The following is a 22,504-nucleotide window of genomic DNA, read 5'->3' as shown; positions in this document are numbered from 1 at the left end:
AACAAGAATACAAAACAATTTATTGATAAAATAAATTACAGGTCATAAGAGTTCGATTTACGATATTATTTTTTTTTTGTCAAAAAATTGGTCATATGTATATTACTTTCTCCATAAGCCATGTTTTAAAACCAACATGTCTTCGTACAGAAGTAGAACCCAAACAAGTTAGCAGTCACCTGATGTAGCGTAACAATTCGAAATCAATGTCCACAACAATCACTTTAGATAAAGAAGTGTTGCGGTTTTTTTATTCTTAAATATCACGACTCTTTCTGAACTTCATCGTACTGGCTGATACACATGGTGTAAAGTATTTATGAACATAAATTTATCAATCTTAAAATTTATCAGCCTATACTAAACTATACTCTACAGAGATTTGATATCTGTATTGATCTTACAATCAATTGTTAAGATAAGAATAATATGGGACAGTTTGCAGACCATTTTATCAATGTAGTGCTTACTATCGTTGTGGATTGCTCGTGTTTCATAGTAGAAATGCGTACAAGAAAAATATCTCGGCCGCACGCTGACCTTATAGATATAATAAACAAAGTGGCCGAAATATTTAACCTCAGTAATATTAAATACGTTATTGAGATGGGCTACGATAATGACGGATTTGTTGGTGGCGCTCAAAAGGTCAAAATAAGAGGAACGAGAGATAAATTTAAAATAACAAAAAGTGTTATTATAAAATGGCATCCGAATCCAGTTGATCGAGCATGTTTTCGTGAAGCGTATCTCAGAGAAATCGCATATTACAAATATGTGGTACCGAATTTATTGGATGTTCAAAGAGAACACAATATAATAGAAGGCTTAAGAATGAAATTTTCCAATTGCATATTCACGTCAACGGAATACAATAAGGAGAGCATCACAATATTGATAGACACAAAAGATTTTTGCTACATGGATAGATTCTATAAAATTGATTTAAGTCATGCGACGCTTGTTATAAAAAATCTTGCCAAATTACACGCACTCTCTTTTGTTTTGGCTAAATTGTGTCCAAAAAATGTTGAAAAAATTCAAAACATATGCAACAAAGATGTACAGTATGGTGACATTAAAAAAATACCAAATTCGTTAAAATCATATTTTACGGCATCAGTTGCTGTTGTATCGGATTTATCGGCGAAAGAAAAATTAATGGCAATAGAACAGAATATTTTGCTATTACTAAATAAAACTACTTCTCACATTCAAAATTACAGCACAATTTGTCACGGAGATTGTTGGAGTAATAATTTTATATTTAAATATCATGTAAGTTTTTTTTAATATAACAAACATCATCTAGTAATTATCATTATCAGCTCACTATAAGTCCAGTGAGGGTCTCCTTCTATTTTTAGATGTGACTAGGCCATAGCAAACTCGGCTAGCCTAGTGCCATGCTGTAATATTTTAGTAAATATAGCATCAGTAATTTGTTTAAAAACATTATTAATTATAACATATTATACTTTTTAACATCGTAATTGTAAGTACATCTTAATTTCTCGTAATATACAATTTAAATTTAAATTTCTATTTATTTACTATTTAATAATAAGCGATTCGTTGCTCGTTTGCCCCCTTCTACTATTTAATTTATAATCCAATATTGTATTATTTCAGAAAAATAAACCTGTGGATTCATTACTAGTAGACTTCCAGTTAGTTCGCTACGCGTCACCAGTTACTGACTTATCTTATTTCTTCTACATGTCAGCTGATAGACAATTCCTTCACCAACATTACGATCAACTAATTAATATTTATTACGGAACTCTATCTGCAGTTCTAAGGCAATGCGATTTGAATATAGAAGAAATTTATCCTAAAGATATATTTTATAAACATTTAAAAGAATATTCAATTTATGGTTTAATAGAAGCATTAATATCAATGAAAATAATAACAGCGGAACCCGACGAAGCGGCTAAAATGGTGGACATGAAATACAATCATCCCAATGTTCTGTACGAATACGAGTCGAAGAATAGAAATTTGTATATAGACAGAGTTAATAGTGTTGTAGATCATTTCTTTCAAAGAAATTATTCTCTATATAATGTACTTAATCAATAAATAGTTGATAATAATCTTAGCGTTCAATTTTTTAATAACATTTCAGTGTAAACGTTAATAACTATATTTATATTGTTTTGTAAACTTATGTATCAACAATCATCAATCGAAACCATTCTGAAATTCAAATACAAACGAGAATTTTCACAAAGTCAATCGAGGGATCGATTTATGGTTGAGAATGAATTCAGACGCGGAAAAAAAGACACAAAGATTTTCAAAGCATAATTTTTTAAACGATGTTAAGTCTACCATAAGGGTTTTAGAAAAGCGTTTAATATAATCAACACGAACACGATTCACCCTTAGTTTGTAGGGCAGTCTTTTGTTTTGTTAATAAAAGGGGTTAAGGTAAAACGTCAAAGTTAGGGTGCGGTTGCACCGGCTGTAATGAGGTACGGAATGAAAGCCTGTGTTCAGTTGACATGAAAAGAACCGAACTCATAAAGCACAGAGTAAGCAAACTTTATGAAAGCTTTTTTATTTAATTTTCAGTTTCATTGAATGGAATATTTCGTTATTTTCCTTAACGAACTTGAAATACATCTGAATTCGAGTCTGTTGGCAAAGCGTAAAATATTTTATTCAGAAGAAATGTAAAAAGATAACATTAAAAACAAGATTTGTACATTTATGGCCACTAAAACCTTTTTATTTTATATTCATATAATACTTATCTTACTAAAATTATAAATGCAAATGTTTGGATGGATGGATGTTTATTTGAAGGTATCTCCAGAGCATTTTCATAAATCTATTATAAGTAAAATTTGGCATAGATGTAGAACATAGATGTAAACTCATTGGCTATTTTTAAGTTAATATTAAGTTTTTTTAATACTCGCAGGCTTAGTCGTGGGTGACAACTAGGGATTAAATAATTTTTAATATCGGTATAGAAAACTTTATCATACACCTAACTCCTGATAATAATTGTCTAGAAAAAACTAAGTTTTATTTTAATTTATAGACTGTAATAAGATTAAAAAGGTATTCTTAATTACACGTATTGCGCAAAAGGACGTAAACAGTAAAAGGAAGTGTAAAAGTCAAGTGAAAGCCTTGCAAGTGCAGAGTTACATAGCTTATCACTTTGTGCGACAACAATGGGGGATTACTCACTCATTTCATTTCACGCTTCAAACAACTAAACCTTCGTAAGCAGTTCAAATGCAGCGTTTACGTCCACTTTGAATTGGCTGGAAACGGAAATTAATGTATCGGGTAACAGTGCTTGTTAATGTATTCGTGTAATTTTTATTCTTGTACACATTGCATAATCTGTAACTGTGGGTTTCGATTGTCAAAATATTTGTAATAATGTATTTTTTATTCTCTTTAAATACAACAGTATTTTTAAAAACAAACTTTTTCAGGAAAGGTTTTTCTTTGCAATATTAAAATTTGTACAAAATCATAATTACGTAACAGGTTCAAGAATTATTAATCATTATTTTTTAACACTGAAGAACCATAGAGAAATTTTTTATGTACTAAATTACTAGAAATATCTATTACCAATAACATTTTCCTTTAACAAACGGAAAATATGCGTAAAACATACGGGTATTCATATTATCATGATTGATAACGGCCATTATATAGTAGCTTCAGTCTTCGCAAACGTCAGACAATTTTATGGCCTTACAAATGGCGATATAAGCCGCGCCCGTGTCAATATCGCCACAAAGGTACTACCGAAGTGGCGCAGGTAAAATACACGACCTATATTCATAACTAAGTTTATAAATTATGGGCATTTGAATTTTTAATATGATGAAAATGTTACAAAACGTGTTTCTACGAGCATAGTTTAACTTCGTTAATCCATGTTGTGTCTTTATAATTATAAATGTACATAAACTATTGTTTTTCAATCTACCAAGAGGGATTTAATACTTCTTTTATGCTTGCTATTTAGAAATATTGTTAAGAATTATTTCACTTTAGAATAGTAGTTAGTAGTTGAGAATAAGTTATGGCGCTAAACACTTATCAATATTGTATAATAAGTACAAAATTCTTCAATCGCACTCATTTCTCTTATCAATACTTCAAATTATCATCGTTATAATATAGAAATAATTATACACGTATGTAATTAGCAGCTGCAGGCGTCTTTGTCCACACGGAAAAACATGCTAATAATAAAAATAGACTATGTCATCCGGGGATAGTGTAGCTTCTCAACAGTAAAAGAATTTTTCAAATCGGTTCAGTAGTTTCGGAGCCAATTGCAAAGAAATAATGAAAGGTATCCTCTTTATAATATTTATATAAATAACGGTCGCTATAGTCAGCTAGTTACTAATATGTAACCATTTTAGAATAATGATTTTTTTATATAATAGTACTTGTGTTAATCGTGCAATTATTTTTGGTAGCACAACCGTTGAATTTTTACAGAACTAATATTCAGTTTCTGAAACTGTTCATAATAATCTACATTTGTACTTCGCATAAGTACGTAGCTATTCGGTAACTTCTGAATTGGAGCACAGACTCTACTTATTCGTTGACTAAAACACTAGTAATTTGAAAAGACATAAACGAAATAAAAAATTGTCTACATATTTAAAGGTCTACTTGATAATGTATTCGGATGACTTTAATTATTGGGGTAAAATAGAGAATATCAGAACATTATAAAAATGGAACATGATTTATAACTTGGAAATTACTAAAAAATATGTCTCAGCTGTAAACTTGATACGAAGATTGTATTTGCTGATTGTAAAAAAGTATTCATTTAAATAACATTAATCTCCGAAACCGAGGAACATTTTAAAGATACTACGACGACGACAACATTATAAAATTCTCCAAAATGGTGTTGGCATTGAATCTAATTTCGCCCCCGCTGATGTCTAACCGTATTACCCCATTTAATGTTCTGTTGACATTAAATCTTTTAAGTTGAAATTTTCAAGTGACGGGGACATAGCACTTAGCTGTTATAAAATATATTTAAAGGACAAGTAACAGAATTATTTAAGTAAAATGTTTTTTTTTTTTATTATCAACATTTTTCTTTGGAAATATGTTTAATAGACAGTAAAATACTAGCTTCTTTTATTTCATTTAACTCTGAGTGTATGTAATATCGTATTCGCGTTGCTTATCATCATCAGCTCACTATACGCCCCCACCGAGGGTATCGGAACCTACCCTAAATTAAAGATGATCAGGACATAGTCAACCAAGCTAGCCAAGTGCGGGTTGGTTGACTTCACAAATATCTTTGAATTTCTTCTCAGATATGTGCAGGTTGCATCACGATGTTTTCCTTAACCGTAAGAACGTCGGATAAATGTACATATGTTATTTGGAAATCGAAAAACACAAAGAACATAACATTTTTCGATTTCTGTCTGTCCATAGATGTGTATTTCTCCAAAAAAGTTGGACCGTTTTAGATATGTGCATGCGGATATAGGATAGGATATTTCTGCGATAACGAGGTCGCTGGCAACCACTAGTGTATAAGCATTTAAGATTTACAAAGTAAACATTTAATTTACAAAATATTTCTTTTACAAAATAAAATAAAAAGCAAAGTTCCATTAACGTAAAAAACCTCGCTTATTAAAACGGAAAGAGATTTAAGGCTCCTAAGAAATTAATTTTCAATCCTTCGTTCTCTCCGTTTCTCCTCTGGTTATAATTTAATGTGTAAGCAGCCATGAGAGAAATCCATAAAATCTAATGGGGAAAATTCCAGAGCAAAGAGCCTTTCCAAATTCAAATTAGTGGGTATATTAAAAAGCTTTCTTTATTAAATCATTGTATTATATCTTTTGGTTATATTAGTTTATTTTAGCTTTTCCCGTCAATTTTATTTGTTACGTTCCTATAAATTAAATGAGTTAACCGATTTCTCAACTTAGTACTTTAGTTACTTTACTTAATTCTTAGGTATTAGATACATTTTTGCCATTTTAGTTAGTTTCGTGATGATAATATTTTTTTACATACCGAATTTTACAGTCACCTTACATAATTATGTTTATCAATGTTTTATTATTTATAGCTGTTCCCCGCGACTAAGTCCACGTGGAATTAAAAAAAAAACTAAATGAGTAGCCTCTATGTTCTTCCAGACAATTTTCTACATCTGTGCAAAATTTCATCAAGATCCGTTGAGCCTTTCTGGAGATACCTTCAAACAAACATCCATCTATCCATTCATCCATAAAATGCGAATGCGAATGTTTAAATAAACATTGGCATTTATAATATTAGTAAGATTTCTAAGTAAATATTATAAATAAAGTGAATATAAAAAATAACCTTATGACGAGGAAGCTTTACTTTAAAGTTGTTCAAACTAACCTAATAGATGTAGGTATAATTCATGCGTGCGGTAAATTATAATGACAATCGATTGAACGAGTGAATGGTAAGTGAATGAGGAGTGAATGGTGTGCGCCCTGATTGCTTCGTTAGCTAAGCGTGTAGCCGTGTGTAGTGTAACATTTACCCCATGTGTGTATATGAGTTCAATAAACTTATCATATGTATTAATAGACGGACAGTTTTTATACTTTCCATCCACAAACGTGTGGGCATGGTATATTACAAGCCATTGACTTACCCTACTGTGGATTTCAGTAAATCTAAAATTTTCCATAGCTAAAAGTTCAAAGTCTAATTTCAATAATATTAAAAACTAAAAAACAAATTGTTATGACGGTGAACTTTATAAATTTATAAATTTAAAATGAATTCCAATTCCAATTCCAATTCTTTATACTTTTACGCGTTTTTGAGAAAAAGGGTCTTGACAGACAGACGGACGGACAACAAAGTGATCCTATAAGGGTTCCCTTTTTTCCTTACCTCATAGGAAAAAAGGGCCCTACAAAAATAGATAGTAGTCGATTCGCAGACCTAGTGAATATGCATATAAAGTTTCATAAAAATCAGTTAAGCTGTTACGTATTAGTACGATAACTAATATTGTGACACGAGATACTTCTTACTTATATTATAAATGCGAATGTTTAGATGGATGGATGGATGTTTGTTTGAAGGTATCTCCGGAACGGCTGAAAGGATATCGATGAAATTTGACACAGATATAAAACGAAGTCTGGAAGATCACATAGGCTACTAATGCAGTTTATTTTAATTGCGACGGAGTCGCGTGCGATAGCTACTATAAGTTAAAATAATTAGGCTACAAAATAAATCGTTAAGAAAACATTGTGTATATCGTGATAATATTATACTTATACATTTTGTTTAAATAACAGTACATTATGTTGAATGATTTGGCAAGAAGTTGCCGAATAGTATTCATGAGGCAAGTTATGTGCGACTTCCAATACTGTAGACTAGATGAGGAGGGCTCACGTAACTGTGAAACGTGGTATGAATACAAATCGTATACCAAACGTATATTGAAAATACTTTTCATAAAATCGACTCCTTATTTATGTACTTGAAACGGATTCAACTCTTATTACAAGCTTCGTTTTTTTTATGGCAGCAAATATCAGAGCTTGACTAAAATTCTAGTTGAAAGAAAGTTAAGATGTGGTATAAAGGGCATTTTAGTAATTTATAGGTTACCTATTATCTTACTAATAATATAAATGCAAATGCTTGAATAGATGAATGGATGTTTATTAGAAGGTATGTACCTCCAAAACAGACTCATGGATCTTCCTGAAAATAAATGTAGATGTAAAACACATAAGCTACTATTTAATATATGAACAACTATAAAGTAGAGTTTCTTCGTCAAAAGGTAATTTTTTTATATTCAATTTATTTATTTATTTAGAAATCTTACTAATATTATAAATGCGAATGTTTAGATCGATGGATGGATGTTTGTTTGAAAGTATCTCCAAAACGGCTCAACGGATCTTGATGAAATTTGTTACAGATGTAGAAAATAGTCTGGAAGAACACAAAGGCTACTCATTTAGTTTTTTGACTCCGTGCGGACGGAGTCGTGGGCAACAGCCAGTAGCTATGTTAGGTAAAAGGCGCAACGATCAATTTTTTTTAATGTTGCACATTCATTGTTTATGTCAATCTGGAGTTGATAATTTATATTTTCATCACGTAAAGTCTAGTTACGATGTCTTAATAAAGTTAATGTGGCAGCCTGGGGCCGGACCGCTTCATTAGCTGTGTATGCTTCATTATTTACCCTCCGCGCATCAGGCGTCCTGACTTTAATAAAGCGCCCTCTTTTGTAATACGTTTTAGCGATGTTTCAGGTAAGCAAAAAATTAGCTTATAATTTTCATACTGTGTTAGGTGAATACACAATTTAGATGTACGTCTTGTTAGGAACATAACCCAGCATTCTAAGCACAGAGTTAAATTTAATAATATTAAGTTCTAGTTAAATAGATCGCTATTGCGGTTAGCACTGAAATTAACATTAATTAACTGTTTGTTGCTATTAGATTGTATTTATTTAAAAACGAAACAAAGGGCATGTATGTATTTTGATATGTATTATTTATGTACTTTTGTTACAAATTTTTACAACCATTCAAAAAAATTCTACAAAGGCAATCCGAAATACCGAATGCATCGCCGATTGATTACTTCCTTTCAATATTTTTTACAAGCTCTTTCAAATCAACAGTTGTGAATATATAAAAATCCATATTATACGTTCCATTCGCTTTAGAATCATTGCTGAAATAACTCTTGTCTGTGAGAAATTGTCCGTAATAAAGGTGTGGGCAGACTCCCAAACGCAACAGAAGAGCGCCATTGTTAGTAAGAAATAATGATTGTTAAGGCAAGTAATATTTCATAAAACGTTATTTAATTAAAAATAAAGCGAGACACTTGTTTTGATGTATTTTCAATTTATTTCTTTACGAATATTAACAATCTTGTAAGATGCACATTAATGTGGTTGGGAGTGATAGTTTTGTGCGTTATCTCTTCGAAATGTATGCAATGCAATTTTTAATCTCAAGTATATTTAAAACATTTTGATTATTATCATTCCTATTTTCCATAAATAAGTTCTGTATACATACATTTAAACTCATATAAAATGCATTATGGGGTTGCAAAATGTAGTAATGGGGTTCTTTATGTCGGATATTTTAGACAATTTCAAAATATTATATTATTTAATAGTTGGTGGTTATTTAATTAATTAATTGATTTTAAATCTCCTCACGTGTATCCAAAAACCGCAGTAATCGTTGAAAGTAAATATATGTCTGAATAAATAGCTCATTCGTGGCTTTTTAATCGACCCATTTAGTACTCGTCGATTAAAATAATTCGTTACGTTTAACAGTGCTTTGTTTTGTTTAAATCGCAATTAGATATACATAATATAATCGTAAGCTCTCATCCTAATAGGAAACCAGAGCTGAAATTAATTCGCTGCGAAGGAAATTGTCTGTAATAAAAGTTTTCCGCTAGACCTCAAAAACGACTGATGAGGGTCTTTGTTAGAAGAAAATAATGATTGCGAAAAGACTGGAAACAATATTCTAGACATCTCGTTATCGTGAAACTTTTTACTTATTTCCTTCCTTTTACCTCGTTGTACATATTCGTTGTTTAAATTGAAAGGCAAAAACAAAGTAAAATTCTCAAAATTTCCAAACTTACCTTTACAACTTCAAGTTGTAACTTAAAACAGACTTGAAACTTAAGATATAATTATGTTGTTGTTTTATAATTTGAACTAACTACATTTTGGGGCAACATCTTGATTAATAATTTTGTATGAGGGAATTCGGATGCACAACAAACAAGATCATGAAATCGGTCACCTATCAGCTTTAGTACCAATAATTTCTATCAGAATTTCGGTCAGAACAAGCTTTTGTTTTGTAATACATTTATGGTATAACGGAATAGAATCCATAGCGGTGATGAAAGGTTGTTTGAATTTAAATTTTTCGCAGATTTTGTCGCCGCTATTTCCTTCCGGCCGCTGGCTGAAGTGACTTCTAGATGAATTCAATTTTTCAGCTTCCCGAGAATTTCTATTAAGGCAAATCGTTTTCTACTTTTATAGGGAACTTTGAAAATTGATTTTGATTTATCGTTTCAGTTGTTATATTGAATATTACCATTTCTAAAAAGTAAGGAAGTACAATAGTTGATACTTTTAAGGCACAGACCTTAACATTTTCGAATATATTTAAGTGCCTAAAATTATCGCTTATAGTAATGCAGATATAATGCATTTTTATGAAAGAAACTAGCTATCGCCCGCGACTGTGTCCACACAGAATTATTATATAAAAAAAAGCTTAACATGTAGCTTATGTTTTCTTCCAGGCTATGCCATATTTCAACGGGATCCGTTGAGCCGTTCTGGAGATACCTTCTAACATCCATCCATCTAATCATTCGCATGTATAATATTTTGTTGGATACTTCATTTGAAATACCCGAAATTGTATTAAATTTGATGGTATTTTACTATTGTTTAACAAATAATTCGTTCTTTTCGCTAATGATCACCAATTGTTGTGCTTAATGACTAAGACTCGCTTTACAAGTCCAATTAATTATAACCAATTACCAATTGGCGTGAGAGCGTCGGTGGCTCAGTGATCAAGCACTTGACTTGCAATCTGCAGGTCCTGGGTTCGAATCCCGCCATGTACGAATGTGTTTTTCGATTTACATATGTACATTTATCCGACGTTCTTACGGTGAAGGAAAACATCGTGATGCAACCTGCACATATCTGAGAAGAAATTTAAAGATATGTGTGTAGTCACCCAACCCGCACTGGGCCAGCGTGGTTGACTATGGCCTAATCACCCTTAACTAAGGGTAGGCTCCGAGCCCCTCGGTGGGGACGTACAGTGAGCTGATGATGAATTACCAATTTCGATTCAGACTAATTTTAGTAAACAATAAAAAAGTAAGATGATACCTTATTTATTTACCAAATCTCGGCAATATTTCTTTCTACTAAAAATATCTAACATGGAATTAAGTTTGTAATAACTCATTTAACAGAAAAACAAATCTTACTAATATTATAAATGCGAATGTTTAGATGGATGGATATTTGTTTGAAGGTATTTCCGGACTGGCTCAACGGATTGTGAAGAAATTTGATATACATGCAGAACTTAGTCTACGAGAGTACGTAGGCCACTTATTAAGTTTTTTTTTTATTTCGCACGAACAGAGTCGCGGGAGACAGCTTGTAATTTAATAAAACCAAGTCATTTCTATTATACTTTTTCTAACTAAACCTATTATACTGAACCCATTATCAAGGTAAACTCTGATTGCTTCCATTAAGGTAAAAGAATAGATAATAAAAAGAGTTTGTCGACTTTTTTCATCTAATGGGCGCACCTCTCTTGGGAAGTTCTCTGATGCATACAGTCATGAGCCGAGCTATGTAGACAAAGTATCAAAGCGTTCGCAACGTAAAAGTACTTTATTTATAATATATTTGAACTAGCTATCGACTGCGACACTGCCTGCACGGAATTAAAAAAAAACTTAATTGGTAGCCTATGTTTTCTTCCATATTATAATCTACATCTGTGCCAAATTTTAACGAAATCCGTTGAGCCTTTCCAGAGATACCTTCTAATAAACATCCATACATCCATTTTCAAACTTTTGCAATTGTAATGTTACTAAAATGAATAGTTTACTATCATATTATCCCTTACTTCACTCCATGTGACAAACCAGATTTTCTCTTTCAAATTGGTTAGTCGGCATTTTCGTTATTACATCATTTTTAAGCATGTCACCATTCACATAATCCATCCATCTTTTCGGAGTTCTACTGGAGAAACCACATTCAAATTTAAAGTTCTTTTGTCATTCTTCCTTCCTTATGACATATCCATACCATGATAAACTAACTACCCAGTAGTAGACTGGTGCTATATTAGTTTAAAATCTCTTAAACATTATAATCAGCCTTGTAGTCTGTTAGTAATAAATACAATAAAAGTTTAGTTTACTAAACCGTAAAATGATATGAGTAGTTAATCCTCTTTGTAGACGTGCGATGTGTAGAGCGCTGTTTTAGTAAAGCCATTTCACGTTTGTACCTTTGTAATCCCATCACAGCTGACTGCTCTTAATGTTGGAATAGTTCCAATTTTGATACTAACTTTATATTGATGTTTGTATATACTTATAATATTTGAAAAGGTTAATTGCATAACGTCAAATAAAATTTAACTATCCTTAAATGAGAGGCAGTTTAATGTCTTTTTATCCGTCTGTACTCCGTAAGTCGGCCATCTTAAATTTAAAAAATACGAGAAAAAAACATAGAAGTTAATCGTGGTGATTCATCTTCGTGATTGGCCAACCAAAGCACTAATGGATTAAAGCATTTAATGAATTTATAGCTCTATCTAAAAGTAAAAGATTTAAACGTACGGAACGGTGTAATTTTTAATTAGCAGGAATTCGGGAATTCATATTTATTTTTAGATAATGGTAAAACATTTAAATCTATTTTGTTGAGAGTTTACAGTTTTTAAGTCACATTTTTTATTTCCTCGTTTGGATTTTTTATAACCCTTTATATTTTAGTACGCATAGACGGCTTCCTTTCTATGAAGGGCAATGAATTCCGAGAATTCAGAAGTGAGTAATGTGCAAACGGTCCCTTACTTTCAAAACCCAGCAGCATCATTATGTAAATCTGAGGGTATGTGTTCCGATTTTTAATGAAACTGCCCAATTATTTTGAGGAATAATACATGAACTGTTGTTGGCCTCTTTAACATAATTACTTAATTTAAAACATTAAGAATAAGGTAAAGTAATAATAAAAGGAAGACAACAGATTTCTATCTGTTTTCACTATTGTATGCCATAGAATAGTTCCTAAAATAGAGTGCTCTTAGTTAAATAACTACAAACGAGAGTAGTATCTCTCTTTAAATGCTAAAACTATTTTCTCTTTGTTACAGATAAAACAACTGGCGTGTGTGAGCATCAAATAAACAAATACTAATAAGACAAAATTAATCTTTAGGGAAATAAAGCGGAATTTATTTTTCTAGATTATTTAAAGTTTTAGAATACAGGCGGAAATAAAATAAGAAACATGAGGCTAAGAACCGACGGTGGATAGCATGACAACGTCCGCTACATCGGCCTGATGGCACTAGTTCGCCGCATTCTAGGTGACGCTCAGGTAAGATAAAAATAATTTAAATGATACAAAACGATAAGCTTATCTTCAATATAACTCACGTACTCTAAAGTAACGTATATTTTTCATAAAGTTTTGCAGTTAATAGAAATTTATACATACAATTTAATAATGAACATAACCGAAAATTAGCATCCATTTGCTACATAATCCATGTATCCAATAGCGAGCTTTAATGGCAATAGGAACGATAATAATAAACGTAAACTAAATTGAACATGACATTCAAAATACAAACCCATAGAACACATTACTTTTTCATCTGTATCTGTTTGTATAAAATATTTTAGGCGAAACTCCGCAAAATGGTGGACGAACAAGTATCAGTGGGTACAAGAGTGGAGGCAGATGCAGAACCAGAGCCTGCTGATCCTCTCATCACGCCGGCAAGCTCCGCCCTGGAGAGATCTGACTTAGATCCCAGACCCATACCGCCGGAACGACGTCTCCTCATCGGTACATTAGATAAACCAAGGAATGGATCCTTGAACGGAGATAAACAGGGTACATTGAACAGAACATCGAGAATCACCGTGAGAAATGGCAGGGATAACCCTTTTATTGGTTTGTATTCATCAAAAATATTCTATTAGAATTACAGATTCTAGCATACAGATATATTACCGAGAACAACATAAATAAAGTAAAGATTTACTTTAAAATTGGTATCAAATCATAAGATTTAAATTTGTGCGTATTTCTAGACGATGACAATAAAGAAAATCAAGCAAACGGTAAACTGGAATCGCCAGTTAAATGGCCGACTCAAAACGGTAGCGACAGTGGCACTTACGCTGAAATAGGCAATGGAGGTACCAGTAATACCAGTGAGAGGAATATTCTTGATCCAGCTGATAGTTCAGAAGAAGAGGTGCCCTTGCCTGAAGCAACATCCCCAGGAAGAAGTAGTGATGGCCCTGAACCAAGAGCTGATATTACTGCAAGTCTTGATGGAGGTTTGATATTAAAAAATATTTAAATCTTCACCACTATTAATTACTATTCAATGCCAAGAAGAAAGGTATTTTTTTCCTAAATAATGAAACTCCGTAACCCTCTTACTTTGTTTTCAATTACCAAGTAGTTTTATTCTACTTAGTTTAATATTATCTGTACAGACTCTGATACAAAATTAATTATCAGGATCAGCATCGCCTGGAGGCAGGTCCGATCGATCCCGACAAGAAGAGGTACCTGCCTCTCCTGGAATGTTATCAGCCACACAGATCACTCGTAGATTGAGACAGGAAAATGAGCGCTTACAGGTAAACAAACATTATTAAATAGAAACAGAATTTTTTGTTCAAATGTTTGAAGTTTGGGGTACAAATACGGTCAAAGATGACCAAGTAACCTAATATTGAAAAACAAGTACAAATACATTCAATAATTTAGTTTTGTTTGTCACTTGGTGATAGGCGGAGCTTACTCGAGTACGACGTTTGCTAGTAGCCGCGGCAGAGCGTGGTGAGGCTGGTAGCTCTCTGATGGAGAGAAGTAAAGGCGAGGGTACAGACGAGGCGCCGATATTCGACCCACAACAACTTGAGAAGGAACTGCTTCTTGCCAGAGAAGCTGTTAATTGTAAGATTTTAATTTATTAACATTTTAATCAAACGAATTGTTATCTCAAGTAGTGAGAGGTAAAAGGAACTCATTTATTTATTTTTGAGTATTTTTATTCAACGACGCCTAAAATTGGATTACTCAAAAGTTGGCAAATAAAAACTAATGCTGGAAATTAATTGAAGTTACGAGATAATAAATATTGTTTAAGATCGTTGCGCGCTAAGTTTGAATATTGTACCGCAAATTTCTTAAACGAAAAATTATAACTTTTCAATTTAAGCTTTGAAAGCGGATAAGAAGAGGTTGAAAGCCGAGAAATTTGATTTGCTAAACCAGATGAAACAGCTTTACGCTACGCTCGAAGATAAGGAAAAGGAGTTGCGGGACTTTATCAGGAATTATGAACAGGTGAGTTATTTAGATAATGCAATTTTTTTTAAGGACGCGATGTTTTTATAATTTTTGGACCATTTTCATCTGATATAACCTTGGTTTAGTAGTTTTTTTACTATTTTTGTAGTTTTAAAATTTATTTGATCATGTGTATGCTCAGATGCGATCACGTGGTGGAGCATCATCAGCACTGGGTGCAGAACGTGCAGAGCGGGAGAGAGAGCGCGCGGCTCTGTTACGTCACGCTCGAGACGAGGCAGAGAGATCTCTGCAGCTTGCAGCAGCTCTCAATGCCAGGGATACGCAACTGCGTCACGCTAGAGAACAACTATTTGAGGTACATAAAAAAGCAGAAGGACGCATGTAATAACTAAGATAGAGTTATAACATAATTTGTTTCACTCTAGGCTCGGAGACAGTTACAAGCTGCTGGATGCTTGTCTGAGGGGGAGAGCGTGGCTTCCCTCGGGCTTGGTCCGCCGATGATGCTTGGACCATCGGGACTACTGGGAGATAGAGGTAGCTGCAGCGCCGACTCTGGCGTCAGAGGTATATTAGTGATGTCTCGGAGAAACAAGTACAATGGTGTTAATGAGCCTCATTCAACTGAAAACAGTAGATTTCACTTCAAAGTCATTTTCTGAAGAAATTATTGTTTTTGATTGAGAACAGTTTACACAAGTAGCATTAATAGAGCTTTTGTTAGTGACAGGAAGCAGTGATGGTGGCGCGACGTCAGTCTGTGGCGGCAACTTATCAGATTCGACTGCGGAGGGCGTCCCACCTTCTCTAGACCCGTATGATACTGATGCAACATCGCTCGTGTCATCTGCTCATCATTATCAACGTAAGTGCTTTTTATTAAATTCTCTTTTCTTTTTATACATCGTGTTAATTACACAAAATGTAACAATTACAATTAGAAATGTTACTTCCATAGTGAGCACGCCTCGAGACTGCAGCCCAACTCTTTCTCCACACAACAGCGCCTCACCTTTCACTCGCTCTATTGACGCTGGTTCGCTTTCCAGGTTAGAAATCTTTTTTCCACAGTTTTACTAGTTTTAATTTGTAGTAGCTATTATCTACTACGAACATAAATTACCAAACTTCCTATGGAAGCCATCAAATTACGTGTTTATTGCAAGTAATCAGCTTTATTGATGTAATTAGGTCAGTAGAGCAGCTATCCAGTCCAGGTGACAGTGAGTCAGCTCTAGTAGGCTTGCGGCCTCGCACAGGCAAGACAAGCCGAGGTCGAGGCTCCGCTTGGGGGTCCATATCGCGTGTATTCGCACGCAGCAGACACCGCACTAAATCAGGCAGCGCCGCTGTCAGTGGACACGAAAGCGGTGAGGGTCACTTTATAATCAGTAGCATTTTCTATTTATATGGCATATATGATGAAGGCAGTAATGATGTTAAGGCGTTCCAAATAGATTGTAGATACATCGATACTTAATAAATGTAAAATAAGCAAGAGTGTGCTATGAGCGTGTCGAGTGATCATTTTTCTTTGTATGGGATATAAAGAGCCAGTATACGCCGGAACGGGTGGCAGCCGCGCCTGGTCACCGCTGGGCAGCGAGGCGGCGCTGCGTGAGGCGGCATCACTGCCGTTGGCGCGATGGCGGGCGCCGGCCATTATAGCCTGGCTAGAACTTGCGCTTGGCATGCCGCAATACGCCGCCACCATCGCTGATAATGTGAAGAGTGGCAAGGTCAGTATTAATAGGACTTAAAAAAAATACTCCAGTCACACAAAACAAAATCCCGCTATTGGAAAAATTGACGCGATAAAGCGTCAAATATTGTGTTCTGGTTGTTTCTAGATTCGTGCTTTGAATGGGCAGGTTTTGCTTGAGCTGACAGACACGGATCTGGAAGTGGGACTGGGCATTACGCAGCCGATGCACCGCAAGAAGCTGCGCCTGGCAATCGAGGAGCGTCGTCGGCCGGATCTCGTCAGGAATCCCACAATAGGGCATCTCACCCACGCGTGGGTGGCCGCAGAATGGTTGCCGGATTTGGGTCTATCACAGGTTAGTCGGGTTATTTGAATTTTTTAAAGAAAATTACTTCTTGAGAGTTTTGTTTGATTTTGATAACACAATCGTTTCAAATAGGTATTAATATAGAACATTCTTTTGACAGTACGCAGAATCTTTCCTAGCAAATCTTGTTGATGCGCGTATGTTGGATACGATCAGCAAAAAAGAGCTGGAAAAATATCTGGGAGTGACTAGAAAGTTCCATCAAGCATCCATCGTTCATGGAATTCATCTCTTAAGAATAATGAAATATGATCGACAAGTAAGCTAATCATAATTTGTGCCGAAATAAAAATAAAATTTAATAATATACTACTCATACAATCCTTTAAGCATTTTCAAGTACAAAAATTATATGATTTTTAGGCATTGGTTGTGAGACGACATCAATGTGAAAATGTTGATGCCGATCCTTTAGTTTGGACCAACCAAAGATTTATTCGTTGGGCACACAATATAGATTTAGGAGAATTCGCTGATAATCTAAAAGGTAAAATTTTAAAATAATTATAAAAAAAGTAGCAAACTTAACAACCAATGCTAATATTAATTCTAATTAACATATAGACAGCGGTGTGCATGGCGGCTTAGTGGTTTTAGAGCCATCCTTTACTGGAGAAACGATGGCTACTGCATTAGGTATACCACCGTCGAAGAGCATCATAAGAAGACATTTGGTTGCGGAGTTCGACGCCTTGATCATCCCAGCAAGGTAATTATTCCACTCATGAGTACGATAGTTAATTCGATATTGTTGAAAATAAAGCATTGCTTTAAAAAATCTAAACGGAAACTAAAGCAATGCTATATTTTCTTAATATTAAATCACATCCCAAAGAAGCAAATTTGTTAATTGAAACTAGAACATTTGCAGAACATGATAATATTTGTTGCGTAATCGTTCTATTCCAACTTCACTGATACAAATTCTTGTCTCCTAATCGTTCAATTGAAAAGGAAAAATGTGCATTGCATGATAAAATGTAGTTGTCACAAAGTCACAGTCCCGTAGGTGAGCAACCTGTAGTTGATTATAATGTAAGGTGCAATCCTGCAGGTATACGATATTTTGCCAGGTGGAAGAACTGCAAGTGGAGGCTGCCCGAGCATCCATGTTGTCCACAAAACAAAGATAAATCTACGAAAATCAAAAAGCTTTCCTTCAGAAAATAAATTTCGCTTCGATGTCCAATTTCGAAAATTTGTACCTATATGTAAAATTCCTCTGTAACAAATTTTTGTAAATTTGCTATTTTTCCACACGAGAATATTTTTTTTTTTGCCAAAATTTCTTAGGAACCTTCCATAAAGTATTTCGAAAGTTGAAAATTTTGATCGAATTCTATACGAGCGATGAAGACTGATAAAACCTAGGAATTGTGATTTGTAAGAAAAGAGCCACGAAAATTTAACTGATCATCAAAACGATACAGTTCATTTGTTTCTTCTACATTTAATTACTTATCTAAAGCATCGCTGTCTTCTGTAACCCCCTAGTCTCTTACCGTAGTAAATATAGTTGTCAGAATTGATGTTATTCGGAATTTCGTATATTTAGTGAATATTTAACGAACAACTTAGATGATATTGACGTAAAAACATTGAACGCTTCGTGTAAATGTTGTAGGGGTATTTCGTATCCTATAACATATATAAATCGGAAGGTTTAATTTTATAAAATATTTATTAATCAACTTAAACGTCTTTCCTTTGTATATTCTAATAGAACTTAAATCGGAACCATTCATCGTAGTTACATAATTTATTAGTTCTAAACAATGTAACATAACTGTGTTTTGACTTGTATACATTAGTGTGTAAAATTAAAAACGAAGTAATTTAGGTTCACTTGTAACACTACGCATTGACATTTAAATGTGAATAAAACCTCATAAAAGATAAATATAACGGATGTCGAGCCAGTTTATTTCGTAAACCATCACCTTTGTACTTGGCGGTCCTTGCATCGAGACAGAACGGTAACGATCATTTTATCGATACGTCATGAATGCCTCTGTCATCATCATTAGATCGCACTTTTTCGGGCTTTCTCCACTTTATCTCCATGAAACAGACTTTCTTTCTTGTATTAAACATCGAGCATTTTATGTTCCTATTTATTTGTTCTTTTCAAATACACTGACATGCTTGTCTAATTTATACATTTGATCTAATTTTCATTCGTAATCACAGAGATTAGTACTGTATATTTGCTTTGCAATCAGTACTTATCTTTGGTTCTAGGTTTTTTAAGTGTTCTATGTTTCTCTTACGTGTAGATTATTTTTTTTATCATCGTATTCGATCACAGTAAGCATGACTGGTATGTTCAAGCGCATCATGCTTTTGGTGTCTATGCCAAATATTTTAATGCCACTGTATATTAATAAAATCTAACTTAATAGATGGCGTTAAAGAAACCTCTCTTTGCAACGATAGTAAAATGTGATAACTAAATGTTTAAAAATATAAGAAATAATGCATGTAATGCTTTCTGTGTTAGCAAATTTCTAAATTAGAGCCATATGATGACAATATTATGAAATGTGTCTCTGCCTGGCTTCTGTTGAATATCGATGTGATGTTATTTTTTAAATTTCAATAATATTCCAGACATTATTTTATTCACAGGAACATGTTCGGACATCAAATCAGAATGTTAGGAAGACCTTTTTCTAGGTCTGTGGCTACAGGATTACCGGGTATTGATTTCACGGCAGACTCCAGAAGACATAGTTTAAGAGTACGTAGTTATTGTCTTTATAAATTTTAAACAAATCCAGCGGGGTAAGACAAAGTGCATTCGCTTCGTAGCGATTCCATAGCGAACTTCAAGGTTGTATGGAACAGACGCGCGAGAATCACGTGACTTTTCGAAAGTTACATTTTTAAAGTTCATTATGGTATCGCTTTGGAGCGTATGCACTTTTTCTGGCCCCACAGTTTGTTAACACGACAAAAATTCATTCTCAGGGATCAATATCTCGAGCATTGGGAGTGTTAAAGCCGAAATTGGATCGCACCTCGCCGTCGAGTTCTAGTGAAAGTTCAAGCGTACTAAGCCTTAGTGGACAATCCTATCAGATGTCATATTCGCCGCCAATAGGCGTAAGGACTTTGTCGCAACTAAGCATGACTTACGCCCCACCGCCTACGCTGCAGGAATATGAGCCGATTTACACACCGCTCAGTTTGTATTCCCAGTCTAGCGTCTCTACTAGAGATAGTACACAGAGATTGAATGACATCAAAGAAGGCGTCGGCATCACTCACAGGTACGATTAAATTACTATTTTAAACTTAACGTTATAGCAGTTCATCATCAGCTCACTATACGTCCCCACCGAGGGGTTCGGAGCCTACCCTAAGTTAAGGGTGATTAGCCAATGGTCAACCACGACGGCCCAGTGCGGGTTGGTTGACTTCACATATATCTTTGAATTTCTTCTCAGATATGTGCAGATTGCTTGCATCACGATGTTTTCCTTCACCGTAAGAACGTCGGATAAGTGTACATATGTAAATCGGAAATCGAAAAACACATTGTTACATGTCGGGATTCGAACCCAGGACCTTCAGATTGCAAGTCTCTCTATAGCAGTTACTTGACCCTTATTTAATTTTAGATACGGTCAACGAGCAGACCATGCTCATAGAGTAAGCTCTCCCCTGCCAGCGAAGTCAATGGACGATACGGTGATCAAGCAAAAAAGACATCGGCGTGTGAAGAGCATCGGCGATATAAATGCGAGCAGCAAATCATCTGTTTAGATAATTCCTGACAATTATATCATAATCAAGGATATTCAACATATTTTCATTTACTTTAAGCCTCATATTTATAGCAATATTCTTATTCACAAACTTGCATATCACATATTACGGAGTGCATCTTCGTAAACAGATAGACTGAGTTAAACATATTTATGTAACCAGGATTTACTCGAATTATGATACTCATTTTAATATGTCATAAAATAACAAACCCGTTTTGAAAGCATACTGTTAACAAATTAAAGAAGTTTTCATTCAACTTACACATGTTACGTCAAGAAAATGAATCGTTTTCATACGTCTTTTCTTCAATCTCATAACAAAATAACTAATGTCACGATTTTATTAGATGTGATGAAAAATAACATACACTAATAAAGCATAAACCTATTCCCGATTTTAAGGGTAGCCTAGGCTATGTATTGTACCTAACGGGATCCACTCCAGAGCCTCCCTGCGTATATGACTGGGATCCCGACTTGGCGTCGCTCAGTATCTACCGACATAGAGGCAATCGGGCTGACATTGCCCGAGACCAAACGCTGAGCCCAAGATAGAGCGAACTGGCGGCGCACTGTGGACACCTCCTGCCCACTACGGGGACATATGTAGGACTTAAGGTCAAGTCAAGTCTAGGCTATGTATTGACTGACAATATGTCCTATACTAGTTATTGCCCATAACTACAACCACGCGGAATCGAAAAACTTAGCAAATACCCTAGTGTTCTTCCAGACTATGTTCTATATTGCCAAATTTCATCAAGGTCCACTTAACCGTTTTGGAGATACGTAAAAACCATCCATCCAAACTTCCACATTTATAATATTGTAATAATAGTATGATTGCCGGCACAATAAATGGAGATTCATATAGAATTATTATAACGCGATGTCAATAAAACATTTTGAGTTGAAACTTTTCTTTGTGTATCATAGATATCAAAATGGGTTTGTTATATTAAGATATACCTAATATTTATAATTTAATTTCGAACTCACTAAAATAATGAAGTAAAATGTACGTACCTATTTTACTATATTACTTTACAATATTACGCTGTATTTGATTGTCGAACACTGTGATATATTTGATTAAAGTACACCTACGGATTTATTTTTTGTTTCGGCAAAAACTAGCAAAACATTTTAGTACTATATAAATCGAGCTTAATGGAATAAGATGTGTCTAGTTAAATTAATTCATTGTTTTTTATTTAAAAATATGATGTTAAATTTTGTTTATATTATTTTTTAAGGTTTTTTTGGCTCCCTTATTTATTTTATGTGATATGAAAGGTTACCATTAAATAAATGATTTGCTTAAATTTCAAATAAACAGCATTTTATCTAATATAAAATATTTGTTTTATTTTTACCCTAACTTTTAGTATATCTATCTGTCGAATAATAAAATGTATGTCTAGATACGATAAAATCTGGCTAAGACGATCTTTAGTAGTAAATAAGTA

At 33.9% G+C, this 22,504-nt stretch overlaps 2 protein-coding genes across 8 annotated transcripts in view; both read left to right on the top strand.

Annotated features, from left to right (window-relative positions):
- Positions 1 to 22,161, top strand: part of Liprin-gamma (liprin protein kazrin) — a 31,138-nt gene extending 8,977 nt beyond the window's left edge. Inside the window, exons 2-20 of one of the 7 annotated variants that reach the window (XM_013309773.1) lie at positions 13,002 to 13,228; positions 13,537 to 13,810; positions 13,951 to 14,202; positions 14,390 to 14,511; positions 14,665 to 14,830; positions 15,096 to 15,223; positions 15,369 to 15,545; positions 15,616 to 15,727; positions 15,915 to 16,055; positions 16,149 to 16,239; positions 16,382 to 16,560; positions 16,742 to 16,929; positions 17,041 to 17,250; positions 17,363 to 17,521; positions 17,626 to 17,749; positions 17,827 to 17,971; positions 19,891 to 20,002; positions 20,233 to 20,534; positions 20,886 to 22,161. In XM_013309773.1, coding sequence (XP_013165227.1) covers positions 13,193 to 13,228; positions 13,537 to 13,810; positions 13,951 to 14,202; positions 14,390 to 14,511; positions 14,665 to 14,830; positions 15,096 to 15,223; positions 15,369 to 15,545; positions 15,616 to 15,727; positions 15,915 to 16,055; positions 16,149 to 16,239; positions 16,382 to 16,560; positions 16,742 to 16,929; positions 17,041 to 17,250; positions 17,363 to 17,521; positions 17,626 to 17,749; positions 17,827 to 17,971; positions 19,891 to 20,002; positions 20,233 to 20,534; positions 20,886 to 21,030 — 3,063 coding nt within the window. In that variant the 5' untranslated portion in view covers positions 13,002 to 13,192 and the 3' untranslated portion in view covers positions 21,031 to 22,161. Of the gene's footprint in view, positions 1 to 13,001; positions 13,229 to 13,536; positions 13,811 to 13,950; positions 14,203 to 14,389; positions 14,512 to 14,664; positions 14,831 to 15,095; positions 15,224 to 15,368; positions 15,546 to 15,615; positions 15,758 to 15,914; positions 16,056 to 16,148; positions 16,240 to 16,381; positions 16,561 to 16,741; positions 16,930 to 17,040; positions 17,251 to 17,362; positions 17,522 to 17,625; positions 17,750 to 17,826; positions 17,972 to 18,316; positions 19,349 to 19,890; positions 20,003 to 20,232; positions 20,535 to 20,885 lie in introns of those variants that run through there. The other 6 variants (XM_013309776.1, XM_013309771.1, XM_013309772.1 and 3 more) reach the window with 6 other exon arrangements.
- On the top strand, positions 585 to 2,085 carry LOC106115579 (uncharacterized). The gene is made up of 2 exons (XM_013309007.1): positions 585 to 1,278; positions 1,633 to 2,085. The coding sequence occupies exons 1-2, from the start codon at positions 607 to 609 to the stop codon at positions 2,083 to 2,085; spliced, it is 1,125 nt and encodes a 374-aa protein (XP_013164461.1). The 5' UTR covers positions 585 to 606.
- Positions 22,162 to 22,504: the final 343 nt, after the last annotated feature.

The sequence above is a fragment of the Papilio xuthus genome, unplaced genomic scaffold (genome assembly GCF_000836235.2).
Source record: "Papilio xuthus unplaced genomic scaffold, Pxut_1.1 DF827777.1, whole genome shotgun sequence".
Lineage (NCBI taxonomy): Eukaryota > Metazoa > Arthropoda > Insecta > Lepidoptera > Papilionidae > Papilio > Papilio xuthus.
This window is presented reverse-complemented; position numbering and strand designations above follow the sequence as displayed.